A 21,731-nucleotide genomic window follows, 5' to 3' on the forward strand; every position below is an offset into this window, starting at 1 on the left:
AAGCTGTATGTGCCTGGCACTCCTTTCTCTCTTCCCACTGGAGTTCACGGTGGAGCTGGATGTCTTCTGTGGGCCAGCATTCCTCTATGGGGAGTTATTCACATGGAAAATGCCAGTCTGTCTAATCATGTAGCTTTCTCACAAAATGTCAAATGCAGGGAGAACTCTTAAGAGTTTTTGTTTTATTCTCCCTTCTAAGCATCTTATATAATCATCTCACCTTCTGAAACTCGGCTATCCAAGCACCTTGTTAGGAGAAAAGAATCACAGGCTCCAAGTAATGAAAAACAGGTGACACAAAGTCCCAATCTTTCAGGGCCCCAGTTCAGAATTCGTTCTGCTCACCAGTTTGACAAGCTTATTTATTTTGAATGGTTATTTAGAGGAAGAGAAAGTTTTACAGGTACCACGTAGACAGCAGCAGGCAGTGACAGCAGAAAGAAAAGGAGGATATAGGAAATTAAAAAAAAAAAAAACTGCAAGAACATAATAGGACAGTGGTGGTAGAGCATTTGGTATAGAAGCGAACACTTTTTATCTCAGTGTGTCCCAACAGTATCACTGTCTTGTGGTATAGTGATCCAGAGATGTAAATGGTGAATCGTTAGGGATACTGACAGCAAAGTTTGTGGTTTGAAATATATTCTGGAAATACTTTAATTAAAATATTTAAAATAAAAATTAAACCTTACAATTTTCTTTTTAAGAGGTACACTCTCAATTATGTGAGAAACATAGCAATTAAAATGTCTTATTTCGGTGGATGCAGGTGCCCCAAGTTTTAATGTAACAGGGAGTCAGTATCACTTTAAAGTGTGCCTTTTCCCACAGGACCATGAACGACTAAAATCCCAAACACCACCAATGTATTCATCACTGATTCCTCAGTGACAAATAAATATACATTTTTAAGAGGTAGGTACTGTATTTTCATCAGTATGAAGGAAATTTGGTAATGAAATACTTGGTATTGAGAATTTAAGAAAATTAAGTAGAAGACCCAGTGGCGATGTCATACATGTCTTTAATCCCATCTGAGCAGTTTCCGTGGGAACACATGTTCAGGCTGGGAGTGTTTATTGAAAGCAGATGTTATATCTTGCTTCCGGTCTGGAGTGTGGTACACAGATATATAAAAGATGGCTGGCACGCCAGGGTCATCTGTACTAAACGGGCAACTTCCCTTTTACTGGCAAAAAGGGACAAGCCCTAATATTTTAGGATGAAGAATAATTTGTAATTTATCATTCCTAGTAGGAAAACTAGGATTCCAATAGCTTAATATTGAAGTGTTTTGTTTTTTTTCCTTCAGAAAGTCCTGGTTGATATGAAGTATTTCTTTTGAGAAGAACGTTGGCACAGGAAGGCGTCTGGGCCCCCATCAGGCAGGTGGGTTACTGGCAGCAGCTGTCACATTTGAATGCTTTATCTTTATCCACAAACCACCTGGCCACAGGTGACTGAGTGTAGGAGTTGATTCTTTTCTGGTCATTTCACTCTGCAAAGTACACAGGATGTCCAAGATGCTGTGTGGGAATCTTTAGAAATATGGTTGTTATTCAGAGCCCCCTTCTGGGGAACCCTAAGAAGCCAATTCAGCCTCCTGGAAACCGCAAGCTTGGGAGCCAGGCGGCAGCCCAGTGCACAGATGCCTGAGGGCAGCCCTACGTGCAGCAAGTCTGCCCAGACCCTCCAGTGCAGGACAAGGTTTCTGCAGTTCTAAAGGTGCTATCTTACCTGGTGAAAATTCGGCCAGGCAGCATACTGTGACAGATAAAAACAGGAGACATTAAATCGCTTCCCTCAAGTAAAATAATATTCCTTTTGGTATAACAGTCTGTGTCATACAAATGCTAATCTTTTGGTCTGAATACCCCCTATTACCCCATCTATTTTGTTATAATTCATATTAGGTTAAAAAGGAAACACATACACAAGGAAGTCTGTTTTAACCTGAAATAATTTTGTTGATATCTGAATTGCTGTCAGTGGGACATTTGCTTTAAACCACAAGGTATCTCCATCTGGGTTATCAGAGTACAAAATCCCTTCTCTCCCCCCACCCCCATCCAAAACAAACAAAGAAACAAACAAATAAAACCCCAAACCCACAACTCAGCTTCAAATAACTTTTGAAGAAATGAGACTCTAAATATTTACATATGGGTCAAGAAATAAATCACAAACTATTTACAAAAATACACAAGCTTATATGCATTAACAATTTACACCAGTTCACAAAAATATTAAAACATAAAAAAACACTATATAAATTAAAGAACTCAGAAGTATGATCTAAGACTTCCTAGGATGCTTCTCTCATGCAGGTGATGGTTGAAAAATCAGATTTTGCTACCTTGGAATCTAAACTGTAAAACAACCATTTTTATTCTTTGAACACTAACAGCACTAATCGAAAAAGGAAAAAAGACCCTCTGTGCACACTGACATTAGCTTGCACACAAATATTCCATTCCTGACATTTCCGTCACACACAGTACTAAAAATCACATGCCTCTAACCATTTGGAATTAACTTTCTGACATCCTTTTGCTTTCATTATTACTTCTTACACACACTGCTCAGACGATACTTTGCCAACATATTGAATGGGTGACTGACAGGGCTGGGAACAGATATATGGACTTTTCAGGCTCCTTTTTTAAACTAAAGGGCAAATTTCAAATTTACACTGTATATGTCTACTGCTGCTTCAGATGTGGTGATAGCCTATTCTTCTATGCCCACTCACATTAATGGTCCCTCTTCTTTACAGGATTAGTCCTAGAATATTTCAACCTGACCCTTTTAGAAAATGCTTTGCCATTATAAAAATGTGCAGGCCCTATCCTGGGACCATCCCCACGGACTTGCATGTTTGGAAGGAAACTGACTACAGGAAGTGGTAAGGCTCAGATGAAATTTACTGAAAGAAGATGGCATCTCCGGGGCTGTTAGCAAAGTCTCTGGCCAGACATCCAGGGAATATTTATTTCAATCAAACAAAGCTGTGGTATCAGAATTTTGCCAAAAAGGATAAAATCTGGAGACATGGCTGTGAAAATACCAACAGAATTAAATTCTGGGTTTAATGCATACGGCAGGTCCACATTCTCATCGTAATATGCTCCATGTCAAAACAGTTACTCAGTCTGTGCAGTCACACACAAGGTGAATTATACTGAGGTAACCGGGTCACAGTGACCTGCCGTCTACCCACAATATGAGGAAGGGAAGGATACTGGCAAAGTCCTTCAAACAACTGAACCCAGAGTTAAGGCTGTACCTACACCAAGTGCAGCAACTGTAGATTTTACCTAAAGTTTGTGTTTCACACTTATACCAGGAATTTGAGTCGTTATTCTGTATTCAAAATATTAACCTGACATTTCTAAACCCATAGCACTTTAATAAAGTAACCCCCTTCAAGAATTAACCTTAGTATTTATAAAATAGACCTTAGTTTCAGGAGTAAATAATGTGTGTGACAAACCCACAAATGTTAAAACTGGACACCTTCAGCCACATCCTTCTAGGCTCTCAGTTCCTAAAGCCATCTGTATCTCCGGGTCACACCAGCTTCGCTTCCTAGTCTCCCTGCTGTTGGTGAGAGCTTACAGGGCTTATATTATCTCAAGGGGACAATGGATTGCCTACTGGCAAAAAGATGGCTGTGGCTGAAAAAATATTAGTGCCGCATATTCACCAAAGAGCAAATTCCTGCACAGAGCCCTTGATGTGTGTGTGTGCTAAATGGAAGTATCCTATCAGGTTCCCTAACACTGTGACTATATACCAGGTGGGTCTGCACTTTTCATCTAGAGGTCTGAATTTCTGCAGACCTTTTCCATAATTTTAGGATTTCTACCATGATCTTTATTGAATCTCTCTGACCAATTCTGGGGGAACGAAAAAAAACCTTACAGCATATTTCCACATATAGATAAATGTGTTGCTCTTAAAACTTTATTTTTTTCTAAATATAAACCCTTAAAATGCAATCACATGATATTTTAGATTAAAAAAAACTGGCATGAATCCTAATCTTTATACAATTTCACAGCAATAATAGCAGCATGAATTTAGCCTCTGAAAAGATTTTTCTTTGCTCTAAATAAAAGTTAATCCCAAGTTTTAAAAAGCCAGAGCAGCAACCATCCAGTAAATGGAATGAAATTCTCCTAGTATCTTCTACAAACTGAGCATTTAAAACATGAGAATGTATAAAAATCAAGTATTATAAAGAGCTATGGAATGACATGACAATCTCAACTCGTTTTATAAATACAGGACTGCCTTCTAGTCTGGCATATGTGGTGAGGTGGGTTGAGAAAATGGAATGCAACTTTCAAAAGAAAGCCCTGGGTATGAACATGTTTAACATGTCTCCAGCGTTGTAAGGACTATACCTGAAATGCTGGTGTGGATGGCAATTACAGTAAGACTGTGATCGCACGAGGACAGAGGGAAGAAACAGTACGTTCATTCCTCAGGGTGTAAACGGTCACTGCCCAGAACTCCAGCAGGTGAAACGGGCTGTGCTAAGTGGTTATTGCAGGAACGCTCAGTTTACTAACAGATAACCTGTAGCTACTTTAAGAATTCCCAGGACACCTGGTTTAGAAACAAATTAACATGTAAATTTGTAATCATGATAAATTATGTGTTTATCCAGTCAAATCATGCTGTTTTTTTTTTTTAAATGAAAAACAAACGTTGCTTTAGGAAAACAAATGGTGTGAAATATTTCACTAGGATCACAATTTACCAAATATTACTGAGAATACAAAAAAAGAACTGAAGGCAGGCAGCAGCTTAGAACCACTGATGTCGTTTTCTGGTACTAACAAAGGTCACTGACTTCCAGCTAAGAAGGTTCTTTAATTCTAGCTTACAAACTCCTCTGCAGTGAGAGGCGTCTGCCTGCTGTGCTGCGAGGAGCAGCTATGGAAGGGTGTGACAAGCACAGTTCAGCCTGGATCTAAGTGGTCTGACATTTTGTGATGGTTATTAAATACTTAAAGTCTTAATTCCTTTTTTTTGGTTATAGTTTTCTAAATGTCCAATAGACTTATGTGAAGGATCAAGGAGAAGTTTTTCTCCACTCTAATATAACACACAGCCCCTTCTAAGACAGGGGGGATGAAGTTAGAAAAACGGGTATCCCTCTAGGCAAGACATGGCTACTGGGAAAGCAAGTGGGAACAGACAGGACACACAAAGACCTTCAGGGAAGTGGGCATCAGGCTCTGAAGGACACAGAAAATGCTAGGAAGGACGAAGTCAAACTCAAATTCAGTTAAAGGCAGTCCTCAGGCTCTTACAAATCAGCCCTTATATATGGCAAGTATGGTCTGTAACAAATTTCTTTATGAGATTTTCAACACAGTGCTGTACAATCTTTCAGATCTTTAAATGACAAAAATGACAGTTTGTAGATGGAAGAGGTGGTGATGAAGCAGGGAAGGGGGAAAAAGATGGTGATTTATTTTTCTTCTTATTTTTTAAATGTGGTCGGGGGTTCTGTAGCCTTTTTTTTTTTTTTTTTTTTTTTGGTTACTGAAAAAAATAGAACAGTCCACTGTCCAGCAGAGGCTGCTTCAACTCTATTGCTCCCGGGGCTCATTCCGCATGGACCTGTGTCTCAGAATGCTGCAAGGACAGCTCTGTGGGCAGGAAGGCGCCCTGCCCCAGAGCTGTAGCGTATGTCCTGTTCTGTGGGTGGGGAAAGCTGGGCGGCACATACGTGCCCATCGCCGCTGCTCCGAAGCCTCCTCGCTGGTGCTGGGGCGGGGAGTGGTAGCCCTCCAGGTTATCGTACTGGGGCCCGACAGTCCCACTGCCCTGGCGCCTGCCGTGTGTTTGGTACTGGTACAGCATGCCGGGGTCCCTCTCCACGTTCTGGGTATGGTGGAGCTTCAGGCTGTGGCTCCGCTCTGGCTTAGGGGGTGGGACTGCTGACTGCGCGAGGTGTTCCCCCTCCTTGCAGCAGTCTCTGGAGTGTTTCTCTGGGGCTGCGATCTGCCTAGCCCGAGGCCTCTCCAGCTCCTTGGGGAGCCTCACCTCTTTGTGGTTCAGTCTTAGAGACTCCTGCCCTGATGGAATATATTTCCCTCCAGAGTTATGGTAGCTGACTGGCTCAGAAGCGTCTGGAATCCCTTTGGGCCCATAATCTAACTGGCCGGCTCCCTGTGGGTAAGGTGGCCCGTTTTTTGATTCACACAGTTGCCTATGGCTTGCTTCCTGATGTGCCCTGTGCTCAGGGAGACTACAACCCATGTCATGCAGCTTCCTGTTCCTGAGGCTACTTTGCTTCTGAGGGAGGGTCGGCTTCTCTGACTGCCCACTGCCGTGTCCTCCATGGTGGTGGGCTCTGTCGAACTCTGGCTCCAGATGCTTCCTATAGAGGCGGTCATCTCCCTCGGGACTGAGGGCCTTGGCTGGGTGCCGCCCCTCCTTTCCTTCTGCCACCGAGAGAAGTCCAGTTTTCCCAGGATCTGATTTACTCCGCAGGTGGATGACATAGATCCCACCCAAGTCATCTTGCACCACGGGGGTCATGTTGTCATACTGGGACATAACAGGCCCTTTCACCTTCTGCCGCGCACGGCTCTCCCTCCGGATGGACTGCAGGCGGTATTTTTCCATGTCCTCAAAATCCCATGAGGTGTAAGTGTGCTTTACCTCGGCGACTGGAGGCATGTTGACTACACTGTGGTCATTAGCAGAGAAAGAGCCAGTCACGTTGGCCCGGGGACGTGAAGGCAAAGCAGCGTAGCCGTACACGTTCTTTCCTTGCAGCCTAGGATTGTAGAAAGCAAAGTCGCGGTTGGGCAGGCGGTGAAGGGGCCTCAACTGCACTGTGCTGTAGGCATCCACGTCACACAGGGCCCCGTCTGGGCTGTAATAGGAACCAGAACTGGAATAGGGGCTGTAGCGGTAGTGCACCCGGCCATTCTCAAAGTAAGGCTGGAGCTGAGTCACGTGATAATCTGAGCGGGCCTGGGAGGACTGATATGGCTTATACTGGTACAGGGGTCTTGGGCAGTAGGCTGGTTCATCATCTGGGGGCACCTCTGTCCTCGAAATGGGGACAGAGCGAATCATGGACGACGGAGGGGTGTGGAGAGACTGCACCCTGCGGATGGTGGGGTACAGGGGCATTTCTTCGGAGTAGCAACTGCCCCTGACGGAGGAGCTCAGAGAGGACACGTATTCGGCCCGGCCGCATGGCTTCGGGTGGTGTCCAGACACGTTTCTTCCCGGGGCCACGTACGTGTTGTACCGAGGACCCATGGAGGCCGGCGGCTCGGATCTGGAGCCGTACGCTTGGTGCTGCTCCACTTTGCCGTGATGTGGGGGGACGCTCTGGGGGCGGTGCTGGCAGCTTGGAGTCATACTGAAATGCAAACAGTTTTCTGGACCAAAGGGATCAGCGGTGACGTCAGGCCTAGCAAAGGTGGAATATGCAGTTTTCTGAGAGGCATGCTTGGCTTGTGGGACAGGGACTGGTAAAGGCAAAACGTCCTCCATGGAGGCTGAGGAAGTCGTGACAAAGGTGTGGTGCCCAGAGCTGCTGGACGTGTCTGGGCAGCTGGAGTGGATGGCAGCGGCGATTTTATTCTCCATGGTCCTGGTGGGGGGCCCCGGGGTAGGGAAGCCACAGGAGGAGTGCACGGGGACGGGCTCGCCGCGCAGGTGCAGTGGGGGGGCCCTAGCAACTTCCCGCACCTTTTCGGGAAGGCTGGGCTGGGGAGCGGGCGCAGAGGCGGGACACTGCGCGGCGGCCCCACCGTCGCCGGCCAGGACAGGCGTGGGGTCACCCAGGGCTCTGGGTTCAGGCGGCCTCTCTGGAGCCAGAACTACTCCTTGAACCTATTGAAAGATGATAACATTATGAGTTTGTTTTTTCTGCTCCCCTCTATGGAATCAAATGCTATTAAATTCACAACTCACAAGTTGAGGCCATTTGGGCAGCAGCTTGAAATTTCCCAAGCTGTGCGGATACACTGGACAGGACAGAGACCGACCTGTCCCCACTGCCACGAAAAGAAGGCCTGTGTGGCCATCTGGTGTAGCAGCCATCCCATCTTTGGAGAGCTGTTCTCATTTACGATAGGTTTTCAACGTGCGATGAGGTGGCCCATGACACTATCTTACTGTGCAGACCAAACAGAAGTTTAGCCAAATAACCACCAGGCTTAAAAACATACACCCTGTCTATCTATGTAGCTCAGGCTCAACACCAAGAACATTCTGTTCAACAAGAAGCATTGGTTCTATCTGGAGAGGTTTTTAAAGTGACTCACGGCTGCCCAGTGGACAGTTTTTAGCCCCCAGTCCAGGGAAGGACAGAAAGGGACTCGTCTAGGTGGCATCCAACAGTCCCTGTCTCTCCCTCCCTCCTTGTGCTCCAGCCGGTCTGCGGCAGCAGAAGCCAAACGTGGTCCTCACTGCAGGGCTGCAAACACGCTCCCCTTGAGAAGCAACCACTAGAAAGAGCATCCCGCACAGAAGACTAGATATGAAGTCCTTTTAGTTCAAGGTGACCACAAAAACCATTATCATTCTGCGTGTAACATTCTCTCATCAAAACAGGTGCTTAACTGTAGAACAATCTGCTGGTTAATGTTGAGAAAATAACAAGTCCTAAGACACTGTCATCTCTGATATTGCTAAAAAGTCTGTAAGGCAGAAAGTCTTTCAAATGTCCTGAGAATACAGCACTTTGGTAGTGCAGATGTGAGAAACTGGCAGAGGTGGTTGGACGACTTGCCCAGAGCCACAGTGAATCAGTGATGGAGCCGGGAAAACCCTGCAACCCTGACACCTAAGGCCCAGCTTGACTCGTTTGTTCACAATCTCTTCGTATCTCTATGAAGAAACTACCTACATGCTTAGGAAGTAAAGGGAGCAGGTATCGTTAAACTAGAGCCATCGAGTAACCACTCCTTTTTCAGAGGAAAACCAGCATCACAATAAAGGCAGATCCCAACCTCAACTGGGAAATGTTTCATGGAAACCTGCCACAGGACTTAAAGGCAGATGTCAGATCTCACTCAAGGTAACAACACACCCTGCTGGAGAGTGACATACCTTCGGAAAAATACACATTTCATCTCACTGTCTTCCCCCCTTCTTACCTTGTGGGCGTTGTTTAGTCCTATACTGGCTGCGGCTTGTACCTGCCCCAGGACTGGGAGCTGCTCTGAGGGTCTCTGGGAAGGAGGCGGGGGGAGGGGACGATTAGTTCTGTGACCGCGCTGGAGGGTGGCAGCGGTGAACCCTGCTGCGCTGGGCTGTTCGACCACATCCCAGTTGGCTTCCCTGGCGCTCAAGTCAGCTGCTGCTGGAGCAGTGGTCATGTAAGCCACGGGGACTGTGCTGGTATTCTCTTCAGGGGACCCAGAAGGAGGGTAGATTTTGTCCCTAGGCAAATTAGAAGGTGCGGGAGCTCTGTCTGCAAGTTCTGAAGGGTGAAGGGGCTTATCCACACTTGCACCAAGATAAGAAGGAGGCTGGTCTCCACTGTAGAAACGAAGCTGATCCTGGCCCACAAAGGAGACAGTCGGCATACTGGTCTTCACAGACTGGTCTTCAGGGAAACGTATGTGATCATCAGACTCAGAATCTATTAAGGGAACTGAAGTGACTCTGGCCTTTTCTGGGTCCCCAGATAAATAGATTCGAGGCGGCTGACTGCCTGGTATGTCTTCTGGGTGTCGTTGCTCCCCAGATTCAGTGGCGCTGGAATGGGTATAAACCCCAGTAGCTGCCGTATCCGGTGCTGGCTGGTCACAGTTTCCGGAGGCCTTGGTCTGGAGGTGGAACTGCTCAGCTGGCCTATCGGTTTGGAAATAGGCTTTATCTAAGGTAGCACTAGAGTAGGCAGTAGGCAGTTTCTCTTCAGTCGCAGCCACTGCTGTGTCTCCATAATGTGTACAAGCAGCCTGGGAAGCGCCCGGTCTCTTCAATGACTGGGTCGAGGCTTGCTGTGCAGATTCAGCTAAGGCCAGCGCCAACAGGCGGGCAGCATTTTTCGGAGGCGGTGGTGGTGGGATAAGAGAGACTGAACTTACAGGAACGGAATCCTGAGGGGGGTCATGGGTATCTGCTCCTGGTGGGAAATTGGGAAAAAAAATGAAAGTGAAAAGGTAGCTTGTGTTATCCTATACGGAAAGCCAAACACTCCCCATTTCATCACTAAAAAAATGGGTGCCTTCCATATTTCAAAATGGCAATCCACGATCTTCTATCCCACATGCAAATGCTGTAGAGAACACATCTGGTTCAGAAGGAAAACTAAAACAAAAGAGTGTTTAAGATTGCACTCTCCTCTTGGATTGCTACAGAGACGGGGGTGAAGCAGGCCCCTCACCTGGCTCAGAAAAGACTGCTTAAAAAACAAGCTTTCAAGGGCTTGCAGATTGTCGTTAAGAATAGTTTTTAGATTGGACGGTGTAGGCTGGCTGGTTAACTTGTAAGGCTATAATTTAGGTATTTTATCAGAAGAGAAAACAGAATCAAGAGCTACGAAGTTGTGCAAAAATTATCCAGGAATTCTGACTGTCCAAGGAGATAAGGGGACTTTATGAAGGTTTGAAGCAGGACCACTGGCCCTTTGGGGGATTTTCTGTTTGACTGATTTTAATTTAGGGCTTTGAGCCATCAGCACCACCTAGAAAAACATTCTGTCTGAGTAAAGGCTAGCTGTGGAGTAAACTTCTCTTAAAAGGCACAGTTGGCACACGGGGTTGAAGATCCCTCTTAGCTTAAAGAAAGAATGGAGGAAAACAAATGGTACCTGTCTGAGTCTGTCCAGAAGGTACAGCCTTACTCTGACTGCTTGAGGCAGGCTCCTCCTTCCCTGGCGGGTCTGCGTCTGCAGCAGCCACCTGGTCCAGGGGCTGGACTTCAGACTCACACCCTTCCTGGGCCTCTCTCTCGTTTGCTTTTATCTTTACTACCTGGGTGGGGGATCTATTTATGACATCACTTTCTTCGCCACTTTTGTTCCAAGCTGGAGAAGGTGCGTTCTGGGCTGCTGTGTTTGCGACGGTACCGATGACTTCCGACACCCGAGCGGGAAGGGTCACTGAAATTGGCTCAGATATGTTCAGAGAGGGGGATTTGCTTAATTTCCGTCCAATCTTTGGAGAGAAAGCATAGACGACCTTTTCAGTGAACGAGGCTGGCTTAGATGATTTCTCTTCAGTTGGGCTCAAGTCCAGGGTAAAGAATGGACTCAGTTTCTCCTGAAGAGGTGAGACAGGTTCAGAACTTGCAGTGCTTCCTGGAGTCTGAGACTGGCTACCACCTGCTTCTGTGTCCTTTCTGTTGGTACCCTGTTTATCCTTGGAGTATCCCAATGAGTCTAAAAAGGAAGCCCCGCTCTCCAGACATTCTGATTCGGCCTTAGGAGGACTGCACTGAAATGACATCGGATCAAAATCCAGGCTGGCTACCCCGATGTCTGGTGGGCTCAGATCAACATCCTCAGCTGACTGAGGAGACACGAGAGCCGGAATGTGCAGCAGCCCTACTTCCTCCTCACTTCCATTGTTGTGAGGCAGATTATCGTAGGAATTACAGCGGTTCCCCAGCATCTCTCCATTAAAAGAGGCACTCAGGGCATCACTGCTAGATCTGGGTCTTCTGGGTCGGAACAGCTTGGAATCACCTGGTAAAAATGGACACAATATCAGAGTATGAATGTCATAGGATACACGGTGCCGTGAGAAATCATCTACTCAGTACAGCAGAAACATACCATATAGAGTAAGAAAACATAATTGTCTCTTGGGGCACACAGATGGAACTCCCAAAGCAAATGCTAAGTAACAAACACATCTGATACAATCAGAGGAAGAATGCATTTGATGGTTTCAATAGGAAAAAGGACTCAAAACTCTTAGATTCTATTACTAGCCCAACACTGACTCTTGTGACTTTGCCCAAGTTTTTCATTTCTTTTTGTCTGATTTTATCACTGACCTCACACATGATTTGTGAGGTAGAACTAACCACTTTAAATGGTACTTTGGATACACAACAGCAAAAAGGGTTTTCTGTTTGTTTTTCTGAGGAAAAATCCTCATACCCAAATTACTACAAAATTGAACTTCTCAAAAAAAAAAGTGTTTACATATATTTAGTAAAGGATTCCTTTCAAATACTTAAAAATAATTTTTTTTTCTTTAACAAGAACAGGCTTTAAGTTTCTCAAGGAGAGGCCTTAAGAGTGGTAGAGTATTACCTGATTTTATGATACTGCTAAACGTCTAACTGGTAAAAGAAGTCCTCTATCTCGTTATTCTATTCCAATGATCAGAATTGCCATAGTGAAAATGTACTATAAAGAGGCACTGTCTTAACACAAACACATCCACTAATGTGTTGACCACTTATAAAATTAATCCCTACTCAAATATTATTTGCTGCTTAATACAAGCACCTACCCAGCCCACTGCATTGTTTTTGTGAACCATTCTCTTGACTTCAGTGAAATGGAAAATCTTGGAAAACCAGTAAGATGTCAGACACCCAACTGAAGTGAAATGCGAGGATTTGTTGAATCGCAAGCAGAGCCATTGGTCAATGAGGACCTGGCAGTCAGAAGTTATAAATGAGGATGAGAAAGTTGACCAGAAGGAAGACACCCCAGGAAACTTCAAAAGAGCACAATTTCAATACCAATGGATTAAGAAAAGTCCGTGGGAAATCAATGCAGCTCTTGATTATTTTTGCAACAAGTGCCTTTTTTTATCATACTGCTGCACAAGCCAAACACGACGCGGAGGATGTCCTATTTGCTAAACTACATGGTTTTGTCAAAAAAGTTCTACCTCCCTCCAAGTCAACATGGAAGTAATCTTTGTTCATTCTAAAAATTAGTACGGAGTTGCAACTATAACCCGACTTATCCTAAATGGAAGCTAAAAAGTTATTTTCAAAAGTTTTAAGTTTTGTTCTTCAAGTTGCAATCAAATCTTTTTGTACTATTTACCATAAAATTTTGGTCCCCATTTTAGGCAGGTTCACTTTAAGTTGCCTTCTCCTGGTACTAATCATCCTCAGATAATGAGGGCTGCCTCTAACCAAAGTGATGTATGAGATTTAACCTCAGGTTAAATTTGCAAGACAAAAGACTACTGGTCTAAACATCAAAACTGCTTAATTTTACACTTTGTAACAAACATTGTGCTCTCATTGTGAAATTTAAAGAAATACTATTAACACCATTTTCCACTGGGCCTTAATAAATATAAATGGTTAACTTAAAACACTCACCTATTTTTATGTAAATTGAATAGCAATCATGTCAAAAGTGAAGAAATTAAAGACTGTTACCATATTAAAACATCAATGGACAATGCTAAATATCAATAGATACTAGTATTTTTAGGAAATCATAGTCTATAGCCTATTTATTAAGCATGTATTTATAAAATATACTTAATTGTGTGTCCTTTTATGAAATATATTCTAGAATAAAACAACTGATGCTTTAGTCTTACCATCGGCTGCGTGGAGAGAAGAGAGAGACTCCTCACTCTTAGCTGAGCGCAAGGTCCCTTCTGCCCTGCCACCTGAAGAGTCGAAACCAAACAGTGTCAGACTTTATTCACCGTTACATATGTACTGAAAGGGAACAGTGCTTTTCTGTGCATATATTTAACTTCCAAGAGTAATTATATTTTTGCAACCATATTCAATTTTGCATTGTATTTTATAATGTGTTGTACTGTTCTCAAGTGGTTTCCTATGTGAAAAATCTTTTCTAAAGGATTATGAACTTGAGAATAGAGATGAGTTTTAAAACTTGCTTTTATATTTCCTAAAGATCAGTATGTCTTGAGATGATCTCATACTGTTGCAGTGAAAATAGAAATGAGACTTTTCTGATAAACAAGAAAAATAAGCAACAATGAACAGGCTGGGGAAACAGCATAAACAGCCCTGAAAGAGTTAAGCAATCCTGGTTATTCTTTAGCTGTTACTACTAACAAATACTTGTAGCTAGACTTGTCCTTCACAAAGCTAATTTACTCTCTGGTTCCATATGAATTGTACCCTGCACCTGGCATTTACTCTCTGCTGCATTCTCTTGTAGCAAATCACCCCTTGTAGCTGTTTACATTTCAGAAAGAAGGTCGCAGGCTGATAACCCAGAGACGAAGGGACCCAATTAACAGGCTGCCTGACGCCAGCAGTGACTGGTTTAAAATACTGGAAGAAGAAGAAGAATGCAAGACCTTCACCACTTTGATCCTATCACTTATCCTTGGGAGTTCCACCTATAAGAACCCCTGTAATTCCCCAGGACAGGGGGGCACAGCTCTTGAGGCACTAGCCTGCTGTGTCTTCCCTTCTGCCCGGCAGAAAAATAAAGCCATCTCTCTCTTCCTCCAAAATCTCTGTCTCCATATTTCTGTTCGGCATCGGTGCACAGGGAAGCCGATATTTCAGCAACAAAGCTGGATTTAGGGTGAGCCCTAAATCCAATGACTGGTATCCTTTTAAGAAGAAAAGATGCAGAGAGACAGTAAATGCCATGTGAAGATGGAGGCAGGACTGGAGTGGAACCACCGCAAGCCAAGGAATACCAGGTGTCCCCAGAAGCTAGATGAGGCCAGGAAGGATTCTTTGGATCCTTCAGAGGGAACATGGCCCTGCTGACACCTTGATTTCAGTTTTTAGCCTCCAGAACTGTGAGGAAACAAATTCCTGTTGTTTTTATCCACTCGATATGTGGCAATTTGTTAGGGCAGCCCTAGGAAACTAACACAGGTCACTAATTAATTACACATGTTGAATCTTATTTGTTAAACATCCTCAGCCTCTTGGCAGTGCTCAAGGCTGCTGACACTTCCTTGTAAGCCCTTCCTCCCTGACTTCCGCTGCTGGCGCCCAGCTCCTGTTCCCTGCCTAGGCACCGTTTGTTCTCACTCTCCTTTCATGACAGCTCTGCCTTCTCCACCCTCTAAACACTGCTTTTCTCCAGGACTCAGGCCCCAACTCACTTCCCTCACTCAACGGGCTCTCCTTCGGCCATAGAATACATCCCTAGGGTTTTCACCCTTGGTTTGCTCATGACTTTCAAATCTGCATTTCTAGTTAGATTAAACCCCTTTATTGAATGCCAGATCCATACTATTAATCACCTCTTGGGCAGGTCCAACTCACTATGTCCAAAATTAACACATTATTTTTCTTCCCCAACCTACTGTTCCCTACAGGCATAATGGCACCACCAACTCCCTTACCATTTAGTCAAAACCTGAAAATTATCTTTCTCGTTTTTCACCACCATTTGGTCACCCACCCTGTAGATTCAGCTTCCTGAACACTTCTCCGATCTATTTCCCACTCCCATGGCCACTGCTTATTCCAGACACTCATCGTTTCTTGCCTGCACAATTGTAAGTGTCTCCTGATTTACTGTCCAGCCTCCAGGTCTTGTCCTCTTCCCATATATTCCCTATGCTGTTGCCAAAGTCATCTTTCTTAAACCCAAACCCAATCATGTTATATACTGAAGGTGTAAGAGGGAAGAGACAAACCGGGACTACATGTTGGATCTGTTTCTTTCACTTTAACCTTTGCTCTCCGCTACTGTGGTTCACTAAAAGGATACTGTCTATACGTAATGGCCTGCCTCGGGGAACCCTGCTCCTCTGCCTGAAGGTTAAACCAAAGTGCCTTTGTTCGGGGAAACATCCGGACCCTGTCCACCTGGGGATGGCTGCAAGAAAGAAGAAATTAACACGTCCCCTCCCCAAGGCTGGCCATTCCAGGTGATACATGCAAAACTTATGGCCTTTTTACTTTACTTCCTCATCTCCTCCCCCTCTCTGTGCTATACATAAAAGAAGCTGGCATCCAAACTCCCGATGAGATGGTTATTTTGAGACTTTAGTCTGCCATCTTCTCGGTCTGCGGCCGTATTCCTTGCCTCAATACCTCGTCTCTGATTTACTGGCCCGCTGTCATGCAGCAAGCAGAGGGAGCTTGGACTCCATAACAAAGCCATTCAATGACAACGCCACCCCCCCCCACCCCACCCCACCCCCCCCCCCCCCCCCGCCACAAGGAATGCAGGACAAAACCAAAACTCCAGCAAGCTTCCCGGGCCCCTAAGAACTGGAACCTCTTTGTGTACCATCCCACCAGCCACGTTCGTCATGGCTCCCTGTTCCACACACCAGCACACACTCTGCTCCCACTTCCTGAAATACCTTTCTCAGTCCCTTGTTGATCAGGTGAATCCCTACTTATCCTTCAGAACCCAAGTCAAGGTTCTCTTTCCTCTCCCCCCATGAACTGACAATTCTTGCCATAAATACCTCACATAAGCCTCTATTTCGATAGCTATGATTCTGCATGAAATTTATTTTCTTACATATGATGTCCCACATAAGACATGGAAGGCAGGGGTGGTGTCTTAATTTTCTTTCTATCTGCAGAAGCTGCTATCAAAATATCTAGCACATGCTTAGTACATGATTGCAAACTGAATGAACGATGAATTAAATGAACTGAATGTTGTATTTCTAACATTACCCAAGAAGTAAGCACTACTTTCCTTCCTAGATTCAGAACCTGTTAATATCAGTAGATTTAAATGATTTTTAAAAGGGCAGTACTTTCAACAACACAGCAATAGATTTATCTATCCAATAAGATACTCTCATCAATGAATCATCTGGTAAAAAGATACCTTCTTTGGTTATAAGACTTATAAACTCTTAGAGGCATGTTGAAATATGATTTTGTCATTTTTAAAATCTACAAATATGTAGACTAGTAAGTTTAAATACCACAGCAGTTATTTTTTATTACCAACAATATACAAACTACATTACAAATATATTGTGAATTTTTAAACACATTTACACTACATATTATCTGTATAGTTTCCAAAGGAATTGGGAACTTCTACACACTTATATATAATATGTATTTGGGGATAAAACACTGGTAAAAGAAGACAATTCACGTGTAACAACACAACTAGGACGTATCCTGTTGAAGCCTGTTATAACAATGTGGTGAGTTTGTGTCTGAGTTAGAGAAGAGCCGCATGACAGGCTGGGAAGCGTGGCCCTGCAGGCAAACTGCTCCCACGGCGCAGAGAGAAGGGAAGGTGTGACGCACTGACCTTTCAGAGCCATGGCTTTCATCTCTGAAGGCTCACTCTCATTACGCTGCAACTTTCGTTTAGAAACAGATGATGATTTCCCCAGGTTGAAAAAGGAACGCCAGCTGCCCACAGGAGACTTTTTCATTTTATTTTGAGGCCTCCTCCTATGAGAGAAAATAATCTGTATAAAGATACCCAAGGGGCTACCTTTACTTATGGACAATGAACAAATGATGGAAAGAACCAAGCAGCCTGGAGAGGCCCAGCTGACACAGTAAACCTCCACCTTCCACAGAGCTCACTCCACTCAGTGTGGCTGAGCTGTGCAGCTAAATAAAGCAGGAAATGAAAATTAAATCTATGAATTTTAATAGTAGTAACTAGTTTCACAAAGATAACTTTTATACAGATTTTCATATTTGGATCTAACCTCACAATCCATGAAATAAGTGAGAATAAGACATATTTGGGAATAGAAAATATTAAAACTCCAAAAATAAAATAGAGTTGAAGAAAATGATTTTAGCTGTGAGGAAAGAGAATTAAGCCAAAAAAGAAGAAAAGTATTAAGAAAAATAACTAACATATATTGAATGCCAGGCACTATGCTAACTGTATATGTAGTATCTCATTTAAGTTATATAAAACCATATGAGGTAGGTATGATTCTCATTTTACAACTGAGGAAATTATGACACTAAGAAGTTGAAGTGACTTCCTTAATGTTGTAAAACTAGTAAATAATGCAGTCAGAGTTGGAACCCAGGTCTATCTGTATCCCAACATCGACACTCTTGATTACTATTCTATAAAGAGGTTTTTGAGAAAATTACAGAGGTATCATGTAAATTCAAGAAACTGAAGATAAACTTAGAATGACAAAGATGTTCTAACTTACTATTGTCAGGACATTTTAATCAAGGGAAATGAAAGGAATTTAGAGAAGTATACTGACATGCGGAAATAAGTTCTCAACTTTCATTAGTACTATCCAAATCCACGGAGTTGAAGTTCTCACATTCCTATGTAATAGCCAAAGCAGTAACCCGAGGTCAAAATTAACTCACATACATTAGTCTTCCCACAGTAACTTAGTAAAGAAGATATAAAAACTGTGTTATTACCATTTCTTTAGAGAAACAGAGAATAGGAGCTGGAAAGGACACAGAGAGTGAACAGCAGCGGTTCTCAAACTTTGTCACACATCAGAACCACCTGGAAGGTCTGATAAAAGACTGACTGCGGGACCCCAGCCCAGAGTTCTGGTGCAGTGGGTCTGGGGTTGGGGCTGGCCAAGAATGATCCGCCAGTCGGGAGATGCACTGTGAGGAGCACTGGTCTACTGTGAACTCAGTGGGAACCCATGTCACGCCATCATCCATTCACTGTTTTTTGAATAACCTGTCGCAATGTTTATTTCTAAACAAATTTCTCAACAACATATTTCAGAGAGAAAATGACACCCTACATAGAGGAAATGTATCATTTTCCTAACAACATTCCCTGTACAGCAGACTTTCCTCTCCTTTCCAACAATGACATGATGTTGTAATGCTTTTCGAGAATCATTCACATCAGTCCCTATGAGGTAACATCCGGAGTCGAAGGAACAGGTTTTTCTGGGACTGGCACAGAATCAATATAGTAATACTAAAATGCAAAAGTAAAAGAAAAGAAAATTACAAATAGCCATGAAACGCACATTTTTGAGGAGGACTAAATGAATTTTACCTTTCAGGTGGGAACTCAATTATGGTGTGAAATTTTCCCTGAAGTGCAGCAGGTCCTTCTCCTACTTCGATATATTTGTTTTCAGTCACAATTGGAGAATTGACCTGAGCCTGTGTTCGTGCCTGGGCCTCCTCCAGTGTCAGCAGTTTGGTGGATGGAGATGAAACCAGCAGGGACTTGGGTCTTGATAGAGAAGCTTTGGAAAGAAAAAAAAGCAATGAAGAGAGTCAAACTTCATGACACGTGGGGGAAAAGATATAAATATCTGTGGGTGTATATAACAATCTGCTTATCTGTCCATCCATCTATCTCCCTTTCTGTGTTGTTTTATATTTTCTTCATTAAGTTTTTTAAATGGTAAAAGTAACAGAGCCTTATAATAAGTGAGGAATAGAAGATTACACACCAGGTTATTAACAGTGATAGATATAAATATGAAATTCCTTAAGTAATTTAACTATTTTCTTTTCTTAAAAGATTCTAGGCAAGGCCTAGTATCATTCATGTAGTTTTAGTTTTGGAAGGAATTTTACTTCTGCTGCTCTACATTACACCTTTATATACATCAATAATAGGTGACATGATACATTTTTTATGGGCCCTGAACTTAGATCATGATAGGTCTAATACTTAGTAATCACTAAAAACATACAAAATAACTGTTATATTGTGCATTTTGGGGAACAGATATAAATTAGCTGCTTTCTACTAAGACAGATTTATTAAATTGAGATAAGAAATGCAGTTTCCCAATCTGGTAGAGGTTTTAACACATGTTCCTGGTAGTGAACAACATCTGTTAGAGCCATACCTGCCCCTTCCTGAATGACCGCGCTGATCTTCCCACTGAAAAGGACGTCAACGTGATTGAGGATGAACTCAACAACCACAGACTGAATTCTCACTTCCATGAAAGCTGCTGTCCCACTGAAGCAGGCCGATTCTATCTGTTTTGATCTGTGGGGTAAACAACATTACCATCACAGGGTCCCCAAAACAGCAGTCTTAAAGAGCATTATTTTTTGCTTTATGTGTAAATCATAGACAAACCAGAGGAAGAAAGCATACTTTTACAGTGCCTTGGCTAAACCCCGATTGCCTGTTTTAGGAAGATGCTCATAAAAACAACATATTAGTTTTACTTTTAAAAATTATCCTTGGACTTCCTTGGTGGCACAGTGGTTAAGAATCCGCCTGGCAATGTAGGGGACACGGGTTCAAGCCCTGGTCCAGGAAGATTCCACATGCCGCGGAGCAACAAAGCCCACGTGCCACAACTACTGAACCTGCGCTCTAGAGCTCTCGAGCCACAACTACTGAGCCCACACGCCTAGAGCCCGTGCTCCACAACAAGAGAAGCCACCGCAATGAGAAGCCTGCGCACCGCAACCAAGAGTAGCCCCCCACTGGCCACAACTAGAGAAAGCTCGCACGCAGCAACAAAGACCCAACGCAGCCAAAAATAAATAAAATAAATAAATTAATTAATTAATTAAAAAAAATTATCCTTAAGAAACACTGATGAATTACTTTTATTTAAAGTCACTCTGCTTCTACTTCAGGTCATAAGTCAAATGCAACTTACCTTAGCAGGTTTGGAGCCCAAACAATTGCTAGGTTTTTTGCATGCATATTTGTGATGGAACAATAGTCAGCTAGAAGAGACAAGTGTCTCATTAGGAACTCCAGCGTTCTGGAAAATGAAATACAACATATTAACAAAAAGAAACACCAGGTATCAGTATACAGCATAAAAGCTCCACTAATTAACTTGTAAGTTTCCAGTGGCAAAATGGAAAAAGAAACCATAAAAACCCCAGCAATTTTTTTTGCTGCCTATTACGTTCGAATATTATTACTACTACAGAGCTGTCAGAATATTACGGACTCTACATTATATATATGATAATTACATCTACAGAATACTAAGGAAAAAAGTCTAAGGCAGATGCAGTAAGAAATGAAAGTTTCTGAGAGAACTGGCTCAGAAAACGAAATAGCCTCAGTTTTAAAGAAATCTTTAGGAATATTTGCTCCTGCCTGTTAGAAATTTAGTTTCAGGGACACCAGTGAAGTGAATCCTCCACAAAATTTAGTTTCTAGACAAATACTATCAAGAAGTTATGCTATTCTACTTGCAGCAGACATGCTAACAGGAAAGAATTCAAACTTTTCTTCTGTAAAAGAAAACATTTCACAAGTCTAAAAAGAGTTAAAAGAAAAATTCCAGTAGGTACCCAAGAGGGAAAATATTTGAACAAATAACATGCTCTTGGGATAGAAAGCCTACTTCAAATCCTAATATCCTGGTTTATCTTATACATTCTAAGTTTGATTTATTTAAATAATTTTTTATAGAGAGAGAGATTAAACAGTAGGGCAGAGTATTTTGGGAAATAAAGCATGATCAGCTTAAATGTAAGTCAAGTCAGATAAACACAGAGGTATTACCTATCAGCTTACAAAACTATTAAAGACAACGAACAGAAGACAGAAGTTTAAGACTATTATTTGAAACAGAAATTAAATTGTGGTCAACATATAAGGCTTCAAGATTCAGATGAGCCTGACATGAATTTGAGAAAAGGAAGATAACAGCTCAAGGCACTGTTCAAGAAGCCTTTACAGGGACTCTCACCAGATTCTCACAACAGACCCCACAAGCACAGGGTTACCATCCCCCATTTTATGGGTGACAGAGCCAATGTTGGCCCAGGTTACAGAGACAAGCGGTGCTGGAATCAAATCCAGGTCAGCCTGGCTCCAAAGTCTGTGCTCGTCAATAGCATTGAGTATCTACTCTAGCTGGCAAAAAAAAGGGGTAATTTTTGGTCCCTCTTCTGTACAAGTTAAATAA

The 21,731-nt window shown here is 43.0% G+C and overlaps 1 protein-coding gene across 8 annotated transcripts in view; it reads right to left on the reverse strand.

The window, feature by feature from the left end:
* Positions 1 to 343: 343 nt before the first annotated feature.
* Positions 344 to 21,731, reverse strand: part of ARHGAP32 (Rho GTPase activating protein 32) — a 266,634-nt gene continuing 245,246 nt past the window's right edge. For 7 of the 8 annotated variants that reach the window (XM_033406971.2, XM_049713594.1, XM_049713595.1 and 4 more), the window contains 8 exons: positions 20,460 to 20,567; positions 19,686 to 19,831; positions 18,875 to 19,070; positions 17,162 to 17,307; positions 13,518 to 13,589; positions 10,805 to 11,680; positions 9,144 to 10,117; positions 344 to 7,875 (listed from right to left, as the gene is read on the reverse strand). In XM_033406971.2, coding sequence (XP_033262862.1) covers positions 5,623 to 7,875; positions 9,144 to 10,117; positions 10,805 to 11,680; positions 13,518 to 13,589; positions 17,162 to 17,307; positions 18,875 to 19,070; positions 19,686 to 19,831; positions 20,460 to 20,567 — 4,771 coding nt within the window. In that variant the 3' untranslated portion in view covers positions 344 to 5,622. The remainder of the gene's footprint in view (positions 7,876 to 9,143; positions 10,118 to 10,804; positions 11,681 to 13,517; positions 13,590 to 17,161; positions 17,308 to 18,874; positions 19,071 to 19,685; positions 19,832 to 20,459; positions 20,568 to 21,731) is intronic. The other variant, XR_004477239.2, reaches the window with a different exon arrangement.

Source organism: Orcinus orca, chromosome 8 (genome assembly GCF_937001465.1).
Source record: "Orcinus orca chromosome 8, mOrcOrc1.1, whole genome shotgun sequence".
Taxonomy (NCBI): domain Eukaryota; kingdom Metazoa; phylum Chordata; class Mammalia; order Artiodactyla; family Delphinidae; genus Orcinus; species Orcinus orca.